Source organism: Haliaeetus albicilla, chromosome 11, assembly GCF_947461875.1.
Source record: "Haliaeetus albicilla chromosome 11, bHalAlb1.1, whole genome shotgun sequence".
Lineage (NCBI taxonomy): Eukaryota > Metazoa > Chordata > Aves > Accipitriformes > Accipitridae > Haliaeetus > Haliaeetus albicilla.
In genome coordinates this window covers 38,434,466-38,455,938 of record NC_091493.1, presented here as the reverse complement: position 1 = coordinate 38,455,938, position 21,473 = coordinate 38,434,466, and the positions used below count along the sequence as shown (strand labels likewise).

At 41.3% G+C, this 21,473-nt stretch overlaps 1 protein-coding gene across 2 annotated transcripts in view; it reads left to right on the top strand.

The window, feature by feature from the left end:
* C11H10orf90 (chromosome 11 C10orf90 homolog) overlaps positions 1-20,519 on the top strand; it is a 65,528-nt gene extending 45,009 nt beyond the window's left edge. For both annotated transcript variants that reach the window (XM_069797208.1, XM_069797207.1), the window contains exons 4-9: positions 3,236-3,520; positions 5,565-5,758; positions 6,732-6,930; positions 17,657-17,720; positions 18,947-19,046; positions 19,602-20,519. In XM_069797208.1, coding sequence (XP_069653309.1) covers positions 3,236-3,520; positions 5,565-5,758; positions 6,732-6,930; positions 17,657-17,720; positions 18,947-19,046; positions 19,602-19,640 — 881 coding nt within the window. In that variant the 3' untranslated portion in view covers positions 19,641-20,519. The remainder of the gene's footprint in view (positions 1-3,235; positions 3,521-5,564; positions 5,759-6,731; positions 6,931-17,656; positions 17,721-18,946; positions 19,047-19,601) is intronic.
* The last annotated feature ends 954 nt before the right edge of the window (positions 20,520-21,473 follow it).

Below are 21,473 nucleotides of genomic sequence, written 5' to 3'. Positions count from 1 at the left end.
TGAATTTCATAAGGAATCTTGCTTTAATTCTTTCTTAGACATCCTTTTGTTGTCATGAAATGCTAAGAAGTAGCCATCATCTTTTTTTTTAATCTTAGACCCCATTCCTAGTTTTGTTCATGGCTTGCTTTTCTTTCTCTCCAATCCACATCTTTGCGGGAATCCCCAGTCCTTACGGGCAGAATGTCACTGGTGGCATTTCTTTTGGCAGGGAAGGGGTGCAGTGCAGGAAGGAAGGCTGTCTCCATTTGCACTATATGTAAGAAAATTTCTGGGGCTTAATTCTCAGTTCTTGAAGGTTACTGTACTTACACTTGGAAGCCAATATCCACAAATAGCTAGTTTGGTAGTTAGGAGTAAATGGAGTGTGAATACTCCAGGCAACTCTTCTTTCTTTTGTTCAGATCCATATTCTAAGACGTTAGAGAGGAGAAATGTGACTTACAGACAACTCCTTCACTCACTCTGGTCTCCACTGTTTTATTCTGGTACCTTGCAGCCCATTTTCACCACCCTGTCGATGCATTCTGTAGTTTTGGATACCAATGCCCAGCCATAGCAAATAACCTCTCTGGGGACACAACAGTGGTTTGAGCGGTCTAACAATCTCAGCGAAGAAGCTGTTTGGCTTCACAACACACACATTTGTTGCACAGACCGTTTCTTGATATGAAAGCAAATTATCTCCTAGTGTGATGCTGCCTTGGCTGAGCAGAAACTCTTTTCTCCTTTCCACTTTCTTTTCTTCTCCTCTCTGCTTTCTGCTGGCCAGTAAACTACTTTAATTTAAAAGATGATTTAAAGAGATAATCTGTTTTCCATTCAAGTTCTTTCTGTGGCTTAGCTCCCCTCTTTTTTTTTCCCCTCTATCCTTCTAGTATCTTGGCTGCCTTTGTGAAAAGACTTCCTTCTCTGCCGCTCTGCAGTTACTTAATGCTACCTGCTGCTTTCTTCATCTTCTACCATGCTGCCTGTTTCTACCTCCTCCCACAAACACTCTTTGATGCCCATGACCACATTAATCCGTCCCAAGGTTTTTTCCCTCTATATGTCACAAAGCATTTGTAGAAACACAGCGTGTAACTGCATGTATGGGATGGGTGAGGGAATGAGGGAACAGGTCACTGTATACGCATGAACTCCAGCTAAGTGTATGTGCAGGGTAGGGTCTCTCCAGTTTGTTGAGAGTATTTGCATCAAAACTAATTTCATCTGAGAAGAGAGCTAAGTTTTGACAAAAGATAAGGCAAATATTTGCAATGTGTGAAAAGTGAGGAGAAAAATAAGTTATACCAGAGAGAAGAGGGAGAGCTTGGATGCTAGCCTAGAATTTGGGAGCTCTGTGTGAACTTCCTTGCTTTGACCAGATTTTCGGTATGCCTGTGGAATTGCTTAGGATGGGAGTTATCTCAGTGAAGTTAATTAGAAAAAAGTTAATTTTTCTGTCTATGCTGATCTTTAGGGATCCCTCACTAGAGAATCCCCTGAGAAGTTGACTCCTGTCTGTATGGTCAGTCCAGTTTACAGAAAGAAACGTAAGATGTTAAAAGCTTTCTAATCTGAACAGAAAGGGAAAACACTAGATGTTGTACCTTAATGCCTCTGATTTCCCCAGAAATACCAAAAGGATGACCAAAAAGAAATATAAGTCATTCAGATCACTAAAATGCATACTAAAATAATTTTGTGGCAAAGAATATTTCTCATCTATTGTGAGTGGACTAAGGACTGGGAAAGTGAACTGAAAACTTCCTGCACCGCACTGCAGGATCCAATTTTACTTAATGACTATGAGATAAGGAAGTGTCTAGCGTGATGTGCCATCTCACCCTTTCTCATGGATTGGATCAAAGGAGAAAAATACTTCTAATCTTCCTTCTGTCCTCAGCCAAGACACTGGAAAGAAGTGTTTAGAGAGGGGCAGCTGCTGAGAATGAGTCAGCAGAGAGAAGAATTATGTGGCTGCTTTTTAAAAAGTGTTTCCCATGAAACACCAGTCATTTATTAAACATTTTATGTCCACAATATCAAACGGGACAATCCCTGCCTGGTTTGTTTAGGTTTATGGTTAGGTCTGAAACCAGTTGGGTTTTTTTTCCTTCTTTCAGAATTTTTTAATAGCTGTTGAATATTTCCATCTACATAAATCTTTAGGTCCCGGGTCAGCCTGCGACTAGGACTGCTAATAGGCAATTTATGCACGATTAAGAAGACAGAGCAGCGTCATGCTGTGTGCATGGCCTTGTGGGTGCCTGCCTACTGGGAACCACTGCCAAGTGGTTTATAGGGACATAAAATAATTCCCATCTGCTCCTTCTTTCTCTCCCGCTTCCTGATCCTGATGCCCTTTCTGTGCTGTCCGTATTTCTTTGGATTTCATTTCCTGATTTTTTTTAATTTTTTTTTTTTTTTTACTGTTCTACCTCTTCTCCCTTCAAAACTCTGTCTAAAATGTGCCTTGAAAAATGGACACTTCTGTGCGCTTATTTGCCCACACTCTCAGTTTTCTAGGGTTTTGCTGGCAGTAGCGGTGGTCAGCTTGAATCATCTGTCAAGGTGTGCAGAGCACAGAGCTTACCCAGCCAGCTCTGTCACCTTTGACATGGCAGGGTCCTGCAGTTGTAGCTGCTGTGCAACATCCTTCTCAGCACAACGATTTCAGGGGAAAGCGTACCTTGTACAAATCGGACCTTTTTGCTGCTGGTTCCTGCTGCAGCTTTGCACAGAGGTAGAACAGGGACTAGAAAGGTTGGAGATGGGTGATGCTTCTGAGGCAGCCACTCCGCTACCGAGAGGTGAAAACCCTGATCCGAAACTACTTGGACCTCAGTTTTCATCATAGCCACCCTTGGATCTGTAATTATAATCTTGACCAGGTTTAACCAACCTAAAATGTTCCTTTCAAGTGAATAAGAGACAAGACAAAGACACATAGCATACCTTTTATGTCAGAGGTATCTTGACTCCTTCCATGCTGCCCATCGGAGTGTGTATATATTATTTAGAACGGCAGTTTATTTTTATGAAGAGTATCCTCTGTGATTATTTCTATCGGTAACATTTTGTTGCAGTACAGCTGCATGGCAGCCATGATAAAATTTGTATCAGTTACAACTTTTAAAATATACGACTGAAAGCAGTTTTGCAGGAAATAAAAATTATGAGGACTAGAGGACTGAGAAGAAAAATGTTCCCGTGTTACAGAATTTGGGCTTGTTTTTTCTGTCTTTCACAGAAATGCTGTCAGGAAGCAAGAAGAAGCAACGGACCATGGGCAGGAGCAGCGGAACGGCCTCTGGCTCTCTTCCAGATACAGCATCCAGAAAGGCAATCGTTGCTGCTACCGATGGCTCATCGAAAAAGAGAGATCCCTGCAAAGACACCTCCAGATCCAAAGAGATCCAAGCACAGGGCATCCTGAAACCAAAAAAATCTGTCTCCAGTAGTATGTGCAATATAAAAGCTTCATCAAGGATCCTCTCGGAAGAAAATGTTCACAGGCAAAACCAGCTCCTAAAAAGTAAGGTACAAATCCTACTGTGGTTGTTAGGAATATGGTTTCAATAATAAGATGAGATCAGTCTCAAAGAAAAAAGTGAAATAATGGAAAGTCAGTCCATTTTTGTCCAGCTTTAAGTGCTGAGTATGAGTCATCTGGTGAGAGATCAATCAACTAATCTGACTGTATACATTGCTATGGTTAATAGAAAACAAGATTAAAATGAGAAAGATAGGCTTACTTTGTAAGTAGATTCAATAAAATCTTGAAAAAACATTAAAATTGCAGAGTCAAGCATTCCCAGTCCAACCAAGAAACACCAGAAGTGAGGTTATTTTTACAACCTTGTTCTGGTACCTTTCTTTCACTACTGCAAACTTTTTTTTTTTTTGACACAACAGCCTGAACTATGTGGTGCACAGGCATAGCACGAAATACCTTGTTTGGAGAGGTTGTCATGAAGAAAAAAAAAAAGAAAAGGTTTAACAATTGATTATCAACAAGGTTTCAGCATGTAAAACATAATTTCTTCTAGTTCAGCACTGGTTGGGATGTCTTACTTCCAACATTTATTGACATAGCTAAAATGGAGATGGCACAAGCAGCTGTATTCATGCATAATGTATTTTTGCAGAAGACAACTGCTAATATACTATAGATTAATTTAGCTTTAGTTTCAATAGGTTTGTGAGAAATTTACTCCAAGAATAACTTAAAAATTCTATAGTGGTCATATAGCCTTTTTTTTTTTTTTCTTACAGCATTTTGTCTTACAGGTTTTTTGTAGGCAGGTAGGCAAAACTTTTTCATTACTGACTATAAAGCTACTGAATATAACACCCGTTTAGATGAGAGAAGCCTACATTCTGCTTTCAGTGCCTGAAGTTAAATCATGCCATTTCACTAACTGGAAGTGACTTAATTTTACAAAAGTAAAGCAGCCACCGAGATCTATCAAAGATAAAGTTAATTGACATCTCTGTAAACCTGGCTTATCGAGCGGTTTAATTTCATGTTCACAGGTTTCACGTTTTTTTCCAAAATGGTAACAAGAACAGTATTAGGGAGGAAATACAGTTCAAACTTTTATAAGGCAAATGTACTCAATGCAGATCATTTTAATATTTTTTATAAGTACAATATAATATGTACAATATGTCATAAAGAGGAAAATATTTTAAGTTTATTGTAACCAAAAATTGAAATAAAACAGTAATGGGCTTTATTCCCAGATATTTAGTTCTAGAAATCAAATTATTTGGCAAGGAAGAAGTACTCCAGTATGACTTTTCAAAATAGTTCACATGGAGCTCTTCCGAAGTTCCTTTGTTATTTTGGATTAATTCTGTCCTCTAAATGAGAATCTGTCAACTCTGATTTTTGAACACATAGCCTCTTTTGGTCCTAATTTGTGCAGGGAGTATAAGTCATAGAGCATTAAAGCTTAATTATAAGTGTAGAAAATCTTTTTTTCTCAATGTGAATTGACAGCTTTCATAATAATATGCTATAATGCACATTAACCTTTTGTTTATTATTTTTTTCATGGACTCTTTCCACTGGCTAATGAATATATAGAAATGATAGAAAGCAAACCGTATTATCAGCAAATAAAAAAACAAGACTAGTGTTTATGAAAGTCTCAGTATGGTCAAAGAGAGACGATATGTGATTAAGGTCCATAACAAGATGTTATTTCCTACAATACGTGCAATAAATTGAAATGAACTCAAACTGCAAGTCGCAGCATGATATCCTTTGGTTTCCATGATGCAACTGTGTTACAGAAGTGTCTTGCTTTTGGGAAGTGAATACCCGTGGAGTTAAGCATCCGAGCGCTTTAATTATGCTTCAGTGTGATGTCTGGCTTAATGTGAAAGATACTCTTGGTGTCACAGGGCAGTGAGTAGCACCTATGATTAGATTTGATCTATTCTGCTTAATGAGGCCTATTAATAATACCTTGGCATTCTTATTTCAGAAATTGCCCTCTATGTCTAATGAGGTGGAGAACCCAATAAAAAATTAACCATGCACTCTTAATGAACTTTTAAATCTCTCAAAGGTGATTATGAATTCTGCGGTTCAAGTGACAAAATAAAGGAGCACAAGGAGGAGGATGAGCGGGAGCGAGCCAGCAGGGTAACACTATCCACAGCTCGCTCGCCAGATGTTACTCGAGAGAAAAACGATGCGCTCACCCGGCCAGAAACTGGCTCCCAGACTGAGAAAACTCCACCAACCCCACAGACGCTGCGGGTAAAATATCAATTTGTTGTTATTGCTGCTGTTAATATGGGGATTGATTTTTATTTTTTAATTTTTTCCCTTTTTTCTTTTTTCCTTTTTTTTTTTTTTTTTTTTTAATGGATGGTGTTTGTTCCCTGGGAAGTGGCTGAGGGCAGAAGTTCACATTTCCTTGATTTTTCTCCTTTCCAACGAAGTTTTGGTAGCTTGCATTAGCTGCCAAGACTTGTTTGGCTGTCTGGTTGTAAAAGCTCCCCATTCTAAGCCCCACCTGCCCATCCTGTAGAGGAACCTGGTAAAAGTTTGGCGATTCACAAATTTCCCAAAGGCACTTTTGAAATTGTACCTTGAAACTGCCAATTTCCCCAACGCGCACGACATCCCGCGCCACGAGTGGTGGATGTGGTGTGGATGTGACCCCAGGTTGATACGAAGCCCCAGCAGCAGATGTGTTTTCCTGCCTTCTCCTCTGGCCCGTGTTGCAGACCAATCTCCGTTCCTGTCTTCTGTCCTAAGACATTCCTAAATGTTGAAGCAGCCTTTGACTGGAAAGCATTTTCTTTCTGGATCATTCATGAATAGATCTGCATGACAATCTAAATAAACAGGAAAGTTTGTGAACTGTCAGTGACAAGCTGCTTCGGAGATGGGGTGAGACAAGGAAATAGGCAAAACATCAAGGACTTGAATTTGGATAACTTCTAAAAATACGTAATTCAAAACCTTTTGGATAGGTTTTCTGAAAGTTGGGGGGGGGGGGTGTTCAGAAATTCTCAGTTGTCTGATCTGGAAATTTCACACCAAGGCAGCTTTCTAACAGTAAAAGGAAGTCAAGACAGACGGGAAGGCAGATTGCTAACTTTCATACGGACAAGCAATCATTTTCTTTGATAATCTCTTACTGAACCCAGTTAGTTGCATACCTCATTTTTTCCTTCTTTTTAATTCTTTTAAAACCAAGAAGCGGTTTCTCTGTTTCATTTAGGAAGCGCTAGAAACCCATAAGCCTCAGTTCATCTCTCGTTCCCAAGAAAGGCTGAAGAGACTTGAAAATATGGTCCGGCTGAGGAAAGCCCAGCAGAGCAACGCTCCTGCAAGCAACCAAGGAGCGCTTGTTTGCAAGCTGTCCTCAACATCCACTGCAAGCAAAAAAAAGCAATACACCATTCCTCACCCTCTCAGCGGTAAGTTGAATGGTGACCAGCACCAGGTCTGCAGCTGTCTTTGAAATCTTGCCACGTGTATCGCATTTCCATATTAACTTTGTGAAAAAATATGAGACCCGCTGCTCCTGTTTCACCCTGCTCCAGCATCCATCCTAATGCTCAAAGCAGAAAGTCTCTGAAGCACAGAGACGGGTTAGTGGGGATGAGGTGTTGTCCATGGCAGTGGTAGAAGACTTTCTTGGGGACTTTTTGTCATTCTCACGTGCAGTGGTGTTCTTCGGCATGACACAACTTACTGCTAGTTATGGAGGTGATAGCAATAAATGGCATTTCATACCTCTCACAGCTCACAGAAAGACCAGTTTGGGGAGAGAAGTGACAGGTAGGGGGACGGGTGGAATTTGGGAGTAGAAGCCCCAGTCCGGTCTTCTCAGCAGCTTCAGGTGTGGACTTGCCACTTGACTCCTGAAGCCCTCAGCAGTGAGGTAGCTGTGAGAGAATGCTTGTCTGCCCAGCAGCTCTATGCAAGGCTGCTAAATCAATGGATCTAAACTCTGTGATTCCCTAATTCAGGTTGATTAGGTTGTTTTATTACCCTAGTGGTAAACAGACTCGATATCCAGTGAGTAAAGCAGTTCTCTCTGAGAAGTTCCCTCGCAGCTCCCTCCCAATAGCACCTCTGTAAATATTACCTAGCCGCAAGACGTTAAACAAATTACTTCTGTTTTTATTTTCTTTTTTTTTTTTTAATTGCCATCTGGCTGTTATTTAATTCAGTTGACTAAAGAAAAAGATTTATTTGTTTGGTTGGCATTCCTTTTTATATTTTCCTTTTAAATCCCTGGCTGTTTGAAGCCATCTTATTCTACTGAAAAGTAAATCAATTGAAAACATTAAACAACTAGATGGGTCACCTGGAGGGAGCAGGAAAGAAAATCTTTGATGTCCTCAACACTGGGAAACATGTATATGTTTTTTTGCTCCCTGGGGAATGAGACTGGGTGCAGGAAAGCTGGGCGCAGTCCCCATCTGGGGGCTCTTGGCATGCTTTGCATTGGAGAGTACCAATTTCTATCACTACAGCTGTGCCGTTTATTGTGGTATGACAGAGTCTACCTTCCATCAGATACGTAATAGGTTGTACAGTAAGAGCTAAAGAAGCATAAGTAAACAAAGCACAAAACATGAATTATATTTTAAAGAGCTGATAAAATTCATTCACCACTTCAATTATCCAAGTTAATTTACTTGGGTTCGGACCTCTCAAGGCTGGGCTGCCCTGGGCTGTTGGGGGTTCCGCGCCAGCTCTCCCAGCAGGCAGTGGCACAGGCCAAGGCTTTGTCATATATCTCAGAAGAAGTGGTAAGTATCTCCCCCTTTGTTTGGTCATCTTCGAAAGTCCCCCAAACCACTCTGCAAATACTTTACGAAACAAAAAAATGAAGGCTTAAACCTATTTCTCCTTATATTATAATTAAAGATTAATCTTTATGCTTGTTTAATGAGTAATAAAAGCATAATATTGAAATATATTCATTAATTATTCAAGTAAATTACCATTTCCCTCTTTTAGTGCTTGGTCATTAAGGATAAATTTGTCTAAAGAGAATCTTTAGTTTCTGTAACTCATCTGCCTTCACGTAGCCACATGTAATATTCTGTTTGTGAGATCTTACTATTTTTATAATGACAGAAGTGTCACATGTCTGTTATTTAAGCAGAACTGTAATTAATATTGGAAATCCTAGATCCCTGATAAAGCACAACTGTGTAGGCTGTTGTTCAGAGGGCTCTGTAGGAGTGTACTGAGTATATTTAATTTGCTCTGAGTCCTGACAATTGGTATTTTAGGACTTCTCCTGGTGGATGCTATTGTGCAGAAGGATTACTATCATTAATGAGTCCCAGAGTGGGGGATCTTTGTTTCCTACAGATGCTCCCAAGCTTTTCTAGTTGCAACGCCTCTTGCAGAAGAGGCGAGAGCTTTCCCCTCGTGCTCGCCAGGAGCACTGGCTTCCTTCTGATGTCTCTGCGGATCACAGCGGGGTCACAGCCTTCTCCTTCCCTTCTGCCTGCCCCCAAAGCTGGAAGCAAGAGAAGTTATCGTTTGTTGTCATCATTATTCTGTATTCTCTGGAAAAGCCAGTTTAGCCTGTAAAATGTGCTTTTAAAGCAAGGATTTTGTGTTGTGTTTTAGAAAACAAAAGTAAAATGAAAGGAAAACGTAGCTGTAGTCCAGGTAGGGATGCAAGCACAGTTTCATTTACTGAGATGGGAAGTGGACATCAAAATCCCAGTGATTTAAAGATGCCATTTCACATTACGACCTGGTGTGAGGGAGGCTGTGGGCACCAGCAGCAGTGTCACCGCCTGCTCGGTCGCTGTGCGTGGCCCATCTGCGCCCCCATATTTCAGCTGGATCTAGCAGACGCTGCTTTTTAAATTAACTTTTTTTTTGAAATTAGGATTCCCTCTTTGAGTTTTTATCAGATCAAACGACCGATCCAGCTCGTCAAACCGTTGTGATGGGATGAGCGGGCGCGGGGGAGGCGAGAGGGAGGGTGGGAGATGGCGAGGGAGGAGAGCAGCACCGATTCCCTTGGGACCAGCCTCCCATTTTTATGGGTGTACCGAGACCATACCCTTCCCAAACAGAGCTCCAGGGCTGCTCGTGTACCACACCCATGCACAGATGACACCAAAAGCTGTCTGCCAGCCAAAGCCAGCTGAGCAAAGGAAACATGGCAGGGTTCATCCCTGACCGTGTATTTCAAAGCCAGCTTTTCAACAGGTAGAGACCCTAGGATCACAAAGTGCCCAGAAAAGGAAAAATATCCTCAGTTGTGTCTGTAGGTCCAAACACAGAAAGTCCTGAATGCCACCTCCATCTCCGGCTATGCCTGGTCGTGAGTTGGTCGTGGTCCAAGAGCAGCTGACTGTGACACCAAAGCCGGGGACAGGGGCTGGTGGCTGAGGCTCAGTGTTGTGTTATCCCAACCAGTGCTTTCCAGCATGGTCCAGCTGCCTGGGGTGCACTGGGTGACATCAGAGGGCACAGACCTGCCGTACATCCTCCTTATGTCACCATGGATATTCCTGTGGTCATCTGAAAGCCTGTGTCTGTTGCAGTCACTTATAAAGGCCAGAACAGATATTAGACCTCAGCCGTCATTAGAAGTCAAGGGAACTGGGCACCTCACACTTCTGTGCACGCAGGGCAGTTGCTTTGCCATGTCCTCATAGCCGCTGGTATTTTATTTGGTACTAGTATTACTGGTTCTCCTGTTCTCCCTGCTAGTCTTAAAAAATCTCTGCCAAATGCAGCCTGCCTGCAGGTTTCTTGGTCTCAGGACGCCAGCTGCTCTTACACAACATCACACATTGAAACAACATCTGAAATTAAGAACCCAGGAGGGTAAAATGATAACCTGGAAACTTGCTTAAGTATACAGCATTGTATTGATGGCACCTCTAGGCTTCAGGGTATGATCTTGTGGTTGGTTTTTTTTCAGTCTGATAGTTTCCTCCTTTCTCTTTTTTTCTCTTTCCTTATGTCTTTGGGATTTGAGGAGGTAGAGGTCTTTATGGCTCTGAGGTTCATAGGGCTCATTGCCAGCACACCCTCTTACGTTTTCCAATGGTCTTTTTTGTAAGAGGAGGTTGTTCTGATGAGTTTAATTTCCACTGACCCCGACACAGTGACCCCAAGGATGGATTATAAGCGCATTTGTGGCTGGGCAGGAGTCGAGTGTCTCTGTGCAACCCCGAGGTGCTCGCAGAGCAAGTCGCTGCAGCATCCTTGCTGCAAGCACTGGCAATAACATTAGTTATCCGATTAGTTTTCCACCACCGGAGGATATTCCCTGACCCAGTTCCCCACGTACGCATCCGTGCCCGCACGGGAAGGTGGCACAAGAAGGGGAGAGGTGGGACTGCCTCCTCGGGTGGCAGCCTGTCTTTATGCAGGCATAAATGGGGGTTAAACCGCAGCCCAAGATATTTGCTGCAATATCTCTCTGAAATAAGCTTGTTACATGCACTTCACTGTGGACTTGCAGCTTTTATTTCAACAAAATAATTTCCAGCCAGAGCAATGACCTTCAGAGATTTTTCTTCCCCTGAGATTATTCTGACTAAAGTGTCTTTATTGATAATATGAAATTATTAGCTAGCACGGTTTTCCAATGTTTTGACAGTGTTGTTGCAACTTTCGTTTCTTGTAGGAGAAAGAAATAATCGCTATTCAACATCATTTCTATATAAATACCAACATCTGTGCAGTTTCCATTTACCTTCTCATCCGCCAAAAAAAAAAAAAAAGTTGTTTACCATTTTTAGTTGTAATTCCTGAGCAGGATTTTACAAATTCTGAAAGTAATCTTAGAAAAACAAAAATGTTTATCCGGCAGAAGATTTTATCATCACAAGAGCACTTTGAAGGCGGAGAACCTGCAACTCTCACGCTAGCCTTTGTGCTGTGTAATGTGTACTGCTAAATTTCGAGAGGGCTAATTAGTCCAAGATAGACTACTCTGCTGTTGACTATGTCGAACAAATTAGAGATCCCACTGTGACGAACTGAATAGAAACAATGTTCAAATAACTGGATTTAAATCTCTAAAACCGTAATGTAATTACTTCAGTGACAGGACTACCAGCTGTTTATAGGCCCTTAAATCTGCATAATGAACAGCCTTGTGATCTTAGTGTACACAAGCACTTTCCGAGGTTTAAAAAAATTTCTCAGGCACATATGGTTTTTTCGTACCTTCCATTTTCCTTTCCTTTGAGAGGGTGGTGGTTCATTGGAAATGGCAATATAAGTTGAATGTTACCATTCAACCCCTACCGCGGTGCCTGCTGTGTTTCTCTGGATTTGTATCCAAATCCTGTATCTTTAGTAATATTTTGGAAACAATTTTATACCTCCTCAGTGGTGCTTCTAAACCTTTCCAAAAAGCTTTATTGTAACTGCAAAAGCCTGGAGGGCGAGGATTGCTGTTTGTTTGTTTGTGTTTTCAAGGGGTTGGTTTCTTGAGAAGCTCTACGCCAGGGAGGTTTTTATTGGGACTGTAGAGAGAGGAGAAAACGGCAATCAGAGAATTTGCAATAAGCGTGCAGCCGGCAAATCCTGCAGCTGCTAACGTGCATCCTCCTGGTCTTCGGACGCCATTGGCGGCTGAGGAGATGTTTGCAGCCACCAGCCCATCGCTGTTCATGTGTGACTTTAGTTGTGCCATTTCTCGGGTTCCTTTTCCCCATCAAAACTCATAGTGCCACTGATCCTGGAGGCACCTGGCCTCTTGGTTAAGGCTGACAGCTCTGAATAAAGACTAAGCTGCAGTCAGGTAATTGAATTAGGAAGAGGAATGACCTATTTTTATGATATTATTATTCATCACGTTGATTAGAGCAGTGCCTATGAGTCAGCTAAACAGGGCAGCACATTGCAGGTCACTCGGAGTGGGTGACACGGTCCCTCGGGAGCCTGATGCTCGGACTCCCTGGGACGACAGGGGAGGAGGTGATGCTGTGAATGGGGTGACCAGCATGTCCCTCCCTGCCCTCATCCTTGTGAAGGAGGGAGATAGCCAGCCTCTGTGCAAGAAAGGTGGCAATAAATTGGAAAACCTTCAAATAAGAAGAGTTTTCTGGGTGGATGACGACAGCATTGAAACAATATGCCTTATAATGGGTGACTCAGGAAGTTCGGTCAATTTGCTGGGTGATCATTTCATTGGAGCCTTGAAGCAGCCAAACAGAAAAATGAAATTTTGATGATGGTCTTTTTAATCCAGGAGTAAAAGCTCTGATTTCGCCCATGATTAGAAATTGAAACTAAAGAAGTGGGGATTAAGAAGCTGGTGGAAATTTTACCAAAGATTAAATTAATCTTTTGATGAATTTACCAAGATCTGTCACAACTTCTACATTAATTGCTATTTTTTGAAAGAAATTTTATGCTTTTTAAGACTACATGCTCTAATCAAACAAGAATGATTTAGGAAGGCCACGTGAGATGCTAATTAATTTTTTTCTGGAGGAAATCCATGAATCTTCAAGTACCATTTAGTCAGAGGCGACTGAAATCTCCTGCATCATGCCCCAAATTAATTTAGTATGAAAATATTTTCATAAACCTGTAAACTTTACAGCTTTTTTAGAGATACTAGTGATGTTTTCCATTGTTAAGACTGAAATACTAAGGAGGATCAGAAGTCTCAATGGCCACAGTGTAGGACAGACCTGAACGGCTGGAAAGCCCATGAACCACCTTCCTGTAGGTTCTCTTGGGTGAAGGACCACTTTTGAGCTTCAGCATTTCTCTGAGATGAACAGAAAGTCCAGACAGTCTTACCATCAAACCTTTAACTAATGGGTTATTGCATTTTTTATAAATAACACCAAAACCTCATCTGTTGACTGCAGCTGAAGTAATTCATTGCATGAAGTCATTGACATACAATGTGCAAAAGTTGGGCAGCACCCCTGGGTGTAGGCACTAGTTTATATTCTCTGGATGAATTCCCAGCCAAGTGCTATGGACATGCTAAGCTGAATGCCACCTAGACATTTATCTTAGATTCAAGGCTAATTTATTTTTTAGGGGACTGTTGATTTAAAAAAGCAGTGTTTAAAAACATCTTTTAAATCTTAGGACTTCTCTGGGTGAATGGGTTTTTGGTGAATTATTTTTTCAGTTCAGTAAAAAAAAGCAGTTTAATTAGAGAACCACCACTACCAGTGCTTTGCTTTTCGGGGACTAGAAACACATCCTCAAAGGCACGTTTGAGCTCCTAACAAACTTTGAGAATTTGCATTCATGTTAGGGGAAAATGTATGTATATTCTGACAGGCAGAGTTTAGCCTTTGATACATTTTACCACTCTTTTTCTTTTTTAAGTGTTTCAGTGATTCAGTGGTAAATAGTAAGTCAGGGGACGGTTCCAACACAATCATTTTATCTGTTCTCTGTCTAAACATTTACTAACTTCCCGAGCAGGAAAGTTACTCATCCTGCCTGAGGTGCAGTTTAGCATTAGCTAAAATATATTACAGTGATGACCCATTTACCTTCATTTACAACTTGCTGAAATGGCTTCTTTCTCCCACTGTGGAGATGTCAGACCACTGTTGCACACAGTGCTGGTATAAATACCAGAAGCTCAGTAGTTTCACAAGGTTTGAATAAAACACCAATGAAGTGTTTCATGCCTATCTGTCCAGACCTTCTTCTAAGTAACTGTGGCACATCACTGGAAATGCTGAATGTCTGCTTTGAAGTCCCTTCTTTTCTATACTCCAGAATACTTTTCTCCAAAAGTAATACAAGGCTATAAAATTTGATAAGGAACTTTGATAAGTGCAATTTGGAAGACTATCAGCCTGGGGAATTGTCCACCTTATGCCCCACTTTGATCTTCACTTGGTAGGGGAGAATGTTAATTCAGGTCTTCGTGATGTGTTTGGCAGGTTATTATAGCTCTGAATGTGTGCTGCTCCTCCACTTTGAAATATACCTTCTTGTCAGTATTGAATATTAACAAAATTTAAATGCATGTATGATTTTTATTTTCTCATTTAGACCAGTTTTTATTTATTTTTCAGTTAATTTTTGAATTCTAATCCTAAAATCCATCAAGGATTAGCCTTCTTTCTGCTTGATGCTTGCATGTGATTTTTTTTTCTTATACATAGTGACCTGAGAGTGAGCTGAGAGATAGTACACCAATGTTTACCCCTAAGTGTTAACCTTTTGACTCCAAGCTGCTTCACAAAGGGTATTTTTATAACCAAGGTAGATTCTTTTTTTCTTGGAGGATTTTCCCCAGAGTCTCTTTTTAATCCTTCCCTCAAAGCCACCCGCACAGCCACATTCCAGTTCCAGGCAGGATCACGGGCAGTGATGGGTCTGACGCCCTTCAAGACCATTTTTGTGCCATCAGGAGAGGAATATTCTGGAAGAACAGCCATACGCTCCGGTACCCGCACAGCTCTCGACCTCTGCTGTTCTTCCCACCGACTCAAACACAGAGGCCAGCCTGTCTTAGCGTCTCAGAAAAAATACAGATTAGCTTGTCATGCTGTTTACAAGATAGGTCGCAGGCCTGCAGGTCCCCAGCTGGGTTTTTCATCCCTCGCGTGTTCTGGTGGCTACGCACGGGGGTCTGGAAATGTTGATGTGTCATTAACAGCTTTTATTTAGGAGAAAGGCAGGGGGATCCCTAAAACAATTAGTTTTATTCCAGAAATCCTACATCTGAGAATTCCTGGAATAAAAGCTCATAAATTTGAGCAGATGTCACTCGCAGTACATAGGAAATCCCATAAAACCCAGGCGCTGTGCTGGCCGGTCACGCTGTCTGACCGTATCGCACCTCGGGAGAGGTCCGCCTCGACTTACCGTGTGAGGGCTTGGGGCAGGTAGTGCAGGTCTCTGCTGGGGGGTTATTTCCAGTGCCCTCAGCTGCTTTTCTGTGCCCAAGGACGTGGGAACACGCAAGGAACTGGTTGTGGCACCAGGGATCTCGTACTGAGGACTGTATTAGCACACAGACAAAAAAGATGCCCGAATTTGCCGTGCAGCAAGAAGTGCCTCCTGTTTTTGTTTTAGCACTGCAGAGAGCCCATAGTGATGGTTTTACATGATTTCAGACTGATACAGTGCTGTTCTCCAGGTTAGAGGACATGCCTTGCGGGAAGGGATGCATCCTGCAATCAGGAGCTGTCAGAATGAGGTGTGCAACCTCCAGCAGCAAGGGTCTGTGCTGAGGCTGCTCTGGAGTGTGCTGGGATCCACACTGGTCCCAGAAAATCAATGACCCTGGACCCTCATCTTTCGCCAGGACTGTTCAGGCCACGGGCAATCTGCTCTCTTAAGTTTCAGGGTTATTTGGACAGCAATAGCATCCAAGTGTTTATTCCTTTTAAGTTAATCACCATGTAAACGAACATAAAACCGCTAATAAATAAAAGGCAAATTATATTTTCCTAGCAAATTGAGCATGTTGCTTGTGTGTGCTGAAGATTTAATAAGCATGAATAAGTGTAGACAACCGCTGAGTGGAGAAAAGTTAGTCCTCATGCAGAGGAGGCTTCTCAGCCTCCCTTCCTTTCTCGATCTGTGTTTTGAAAACTGTACCAGTTCAGAACAGGAACCGCTGCAAAGCTCCCTTTTGTTTTTACATCGAGGTACAACAGTGATCTTAAAGGACATGCAGCGTTTTCCTGAGAAACTCGGTAATCTGAGTATGACTTTGCCTCTAGGTGTAGCCCCGTAAGCTGCTCGAGGCTGTTTGGTTGCTGAGACCTCTCCCATAAATATCCCTGAAACATTTGGTGTCTTAAACAGCAGGGAAACAAAGCTGGTGGGGAAAGGGTCTTTTTTTGGGCAGTGGTTGCTGGGTCCGTTCAGGGCCAGTGTCTGCACTGGGCAGTTCTGGAACGAATTATTCTCTGTATTTACTTCTCTGCCTTTGTTGTATTTTGTCTCTTCAGTGAGATGGCAGAAAGAGGCCGGCGTGGTGCCTGCTGTGATATATATTATCTCTTCTAAACTTCCTTGGAAAATGGAAGGGCTTAAAAGTTTGCACATACATTTATCTTCTGCAACGATACTGGCAAATACCTTTGGTATTCAGATTAGTGTGACTACGCAGGGCACCATACCCCTGTCCTCAGTGCCCAGACCTGGCTGGGCATAGGCAACGCTCTGGTCATCCTTGTGTTCAGAGACCAGAACGTAAAACCATTTCTTCCCTACACCTGGACTGGGAAGCTGAAGTTACAACTATCCACGTCACCTGTGTGCATCAGGGCAGCAGCTCGTGCACCGCAGGGATGTTCCTTCCCCTCCTCTGGATGTGTTGTGCCGTACGGAGAGGGGACCATGCCCCGTCTCCCCACTTTTTCTTTCATCGTCCTGGTGCAAATCTAAATAACGTAGCTGTGCAGGCAGCAGTCCTCTGCTCCCTCATCTCCCTGATAAATGTGGTTAGGCACAGTCTCCTTCATCAAAAATCAGTTCTGATTACGGATTTACTGGCTTCCCACCTTGTACAAACACCATCCCTTCCCGTTCAGAGGCCATTTTTGCAAGGAAGGTGTTAAAATTACCTATTCCTGAGACTCACCGACTGCTAAGATTGGTAATTATTTTCCCATATCCAGGGAAATGCTGATTGGAATTATTGCAGATATCTTCATATTTGATCAGGAAAGAGTAATATAATTTTCCTCCTCCTAATGCTTGGCATAATTATTCATAGCCCTGCAAAACAGGTGTAAATTGAATCAGAAATGATCATACCAGGCCAGGTTCCCAACACGCATCAGCTGAGAATGCAACCAGTGTGCACGGGTGCAATTGCTTGCATGAGTATGTCGGGAAAATGGGTCACTTGATACAGCAGTAATCTTCGCTGGCTCGTGATCTGAATAAAGGGTGTACACAGCTGCATGTGACAATGAAAAAAGTCACATCCATTGAAATAAATGAACTCTGCAACGAAGCTGGTTGCTATGGGTCTTCTCCATCCTTCCCTTTCTGTAGGGCAGCTTCAGAAACCAATTCAGCTCCAGATGAAGATGTTAAATGTCTTTTTGTTGAAATATGGAGATTTGGATCCAGCCTTGTCATCAAAAATTAATCAGAAATATTGTATCATGACTACATGGAACGTGACATTTAAAATTTGAGTAAACGCAGATTCCTCCAATATTAACTTTATTTTCCCTCTGCTAGATAACCTCTTCAAACCAAAGGAAAGATTCATTCCAGAGAAGGAGATGCATATGAGATCCAAAAGGTACAAATCATTTCGGTTTAGAGTTCACTGCAAATCACTGCCATCTCACGCCTAAGGCACTGTATTTCCATGTTGTCTTCATACGCTGGAGGGCTGGTCTGTCACGCTGCTTACCACGTGTTTGTGCAATGCTCATGGTTTTCTTCCACTGTACCAGTTTGATAGATTTGGGGCATCCCTGCCCATTGAGCACCTCTTTTCTAGCAGTTTCAGACATCAAGGGGTACCCATGGCGTGCAAACTAAGTCCCTGACAGATACCTCATGTTGGATATTCGAAAATGTAAGCAGTACAGTCACTTTGGGTGGTTTTTTTTTCCACCCTGGTTATGGCAGATAGTATGGGAATTACAGCAAACTATTAGGAACGTGGTATCTGATCTTTAAGGACATTGCATGTCATGCCATCATTTACAAGGAAAGCTGCAAATGGCTACCATGCAGAATTCATCCTGGTTTTAAGAGTGCTCAAGATGTGTCCCATTTCTCTTCTCCAAAATACAATCTCCAGCCAAACCAGGCTGCTTCAAGAACTCAGTATTGCAAAACATTATGAAGAAAAATCAGAACTAAACAGGCTTTTTATGCAGGCAAAAAAACCAGGACTGCTGCCAAGGAAGGTCTGACTTTCTTTTCAGACCCCTGGGAATTTTATCATTGATTTCTATGGTAAAAGATCAGACCAGAATTCTCTGTTTTGAGGGCAACTCACGTTATTTTTAAAATGGACATATTATGTTCTCCTTGGTAAAAAGAGTTCCTAATGACAGTGAAAAAATATTAACAGTCTACAGTCTAATAATGATGGTTTTCTTGTATTTTAGAAAAAAACCTGAAAATTATTGCTTGGTATTAATTTTGTGACATAAATACAAAAAAGTGGACAGGCCAGATTCTGGTTTGAATTATGTTGCTATAAATTGAAACCAACTCCCCTGAGCTCATTAGAAGCTAAACCAGAATTATGCTGCTGCATTGAGATAACCTGATCCCATCTCTTTCTTTACTTTTTGGTTCAAAATTAGGAGTGTTTTTCAACAAGTCAGATTTTATATAAAAACATTATTGTAATCATTTATAATTCCCATGTCATAAATCTAATTCATGTACTTAGAGATGCCCATTAATGACAAGTATTGCATTGAAGGCAAACATTTCCTATAGGAAAAACAAATTATTTGAGTCCCAGAGATGACACATGAAGTTAACTTTTTAAATTCATTCCAGGATTTATGACAATTTACCTGAAGTAAAGAAGAAACAAGAAGAAAAACAGAAACGGATCATCATCCAGAGTAACAGAATGCGTGTTGAGATCTTTAAAAAGGTACGGATTTACCGTGAATGCCAAGTATAGTTTTGTAACCCTTCTTTACCTGGGAATGGGTCCACAGAGGCAGCACCTGCCTGAGGAGCCGGTGCTAATCATGTGCAAACCTGAGAGCAAAGGATATTTTTTCAGTCTTGTCCTTGGGGTTAGGAACTTCTTTAAACTTGAATTAACAGCTGAGCCTTGTGTTGGAATAAGCACCCTCGACTTTTGTTTTTTTAAATATGAGTCATTACTTGTGGTAGAAAGCTGCATCAGCGCAGTTAATCCAGGTGCAGGTCTGAGGCATTCCCAGATAATCCCACTCCACGTTGCACACAAGTACCAGTTCTTCCTTAAGTGCTCTATTCCTGCAATTGCACCCTTCCTGTCCAAGTTGGAAAAGCTTTCAGTGCCTTTTTTTTTTTTTTTTGAGCAACGTAGCCAGTAGATTTGAAGTCTGAGAATGCTAATACCATCTCACCTACAGTATCACTGAAGATTTCTACAGTTAGAGCCACCTCATGTATTTTAACGGTATCTTAAGGCTGTTTTGCATTGTTTTTTTCCTAGCAATTACTGGACCAGCTCCTTCAAAGAAACACAGAGTGACAAAGGATACTCTTGCCCATCATCCTAATTGGATCTTGAATGCCTTTGACTGCTAGATAAGCCATAAAATTCACTGTTATCTCAATTACCGGGAGGTATTTTTCTTATCTTTGGCTCTTTATATGAAGAAAGATCATTTATATTTCAACTGAAATTTTAGGGCAACTTTCAAGTAATCGGAAACAGTCTGAAAGGGAACACAGCTGTTTCAGAGCATCACCTTTTGGTCAGTTTACCCAGAGGAAATAATTTTAAGAATTTTTAATGCAAATACTGAAATAAGGTGGTATTATTTATCTTAATCTTTTAAAAAGTATTTGTCTCTGTAGCAATAGGACTGGGTTTATAAGATCTGGAAAACTTATTTCTCTGAAGTATTCTATTAATTGATTTCCTGTGAGTTAAATCCTTGAAGTAAAGAAAAATGAATATCATTATTTGTTATGTTTAGAAACTAGCTGAAATAGCATGACCACATAATCATAGCAGCAGCAGTTTCACATTAATACTTAACATACCAAAAGGGACCAATATTTTAGCTCTCTGAAGAACTCTATTCCTGTTTATATAGTGAATCCGCATAGCAAGCTTACCTGTTCAAGAGCAATATTTAAAAATCTGATTATAACACTGTTTTTTGTGTTTTTCATTGTAATATATATTTTACCCAATTCTGTGAGCATTAAGTATTTATAGAAATGGCATATTAAGAAGTGGTGCCAAGAAGTATGTTTGCATCAAAACTGCAGAACTAAAACCATCTGTAGTGTTTCCTCCAAAAAATATTTAAATCTTTATTTGTACATTTTGGAAGTAAAAACAACCAGCTTACAAACCAATGAAGTTTATTTATGGAATAAAATATGAATATAATATTGATCCAACTGCTATGTTTTTATTTGGTACTGTTAAATATAACACAATTATTGAAACTGCTTGAGAAGTCATGCCTTTGTATGCCACAAATCCTATGGTAAAAAATATTGCCCATAAAAATCACTGCAAGTGTTAACCTCTGTTGCATGAACACTCAGTTGAGTGTGTTTGAACGAGGCTGGAATTTGGCCTTTGATATCTATGCTTTATTTTTCTAATCCAGCCTGCGATGTAAGGTCAGGTTTTTTGGAAGAGGGATGTTTGTTAGTTGGGCTTTGGCCACTGCGATAGCCTCCAGCTGTGTGACCTGTGCTGGACACAGGGAACCCAGTTATATTTTGTACTCTGGCTGTCTCTGCTAGATTACTTTGCCTCTTTGTGTTTCAGCTTCCCAGTTTGTAAAGTAGGATTAATGATGTTAACTTCTGCTCGCAGACAAGATAGCGATTTGTTGAACAAATATATTGCATTCCAGATAGGTATCTTTAAAAACTCGTCAATTAGTTCAATGCATTTTGAGAGGACATGTAAGGTAAGGTAATGCTGGCTGTAAGGAAGAAACCGCCAGGGTTCTTCCCCCAGAAAAGTCTTTTTAACCAAGCAAGTAAAGCTGTACTGGAAACCGAAGTCGGGGCTGGACCACAAATGGCTCCAAGTAGAATTTGTAAAACGGGCTGCAAGAAGGAGCATCCTCCAAGCTTCGCAGCTCAGCTGCGTGGTAGATCTGCTCTCCTGTGGGTTCATCGATCCCTCTTGCTGCTCTCCAGGAAAAACATGTGGCTTGCCTTAAACAGGAGGGCCTTTCTCTCTCTGGTGGACTTCTGGGTCTCCACCACAGAGTGATAAATTATAGCCATAAACACCCCCCCACACACAGTCTCCTAGACTGAATCTGAAGGAATATCTTTCAAGCTTTCGTCCAGTTATAGCTCACTACAACTACTAGAGACATTTCCT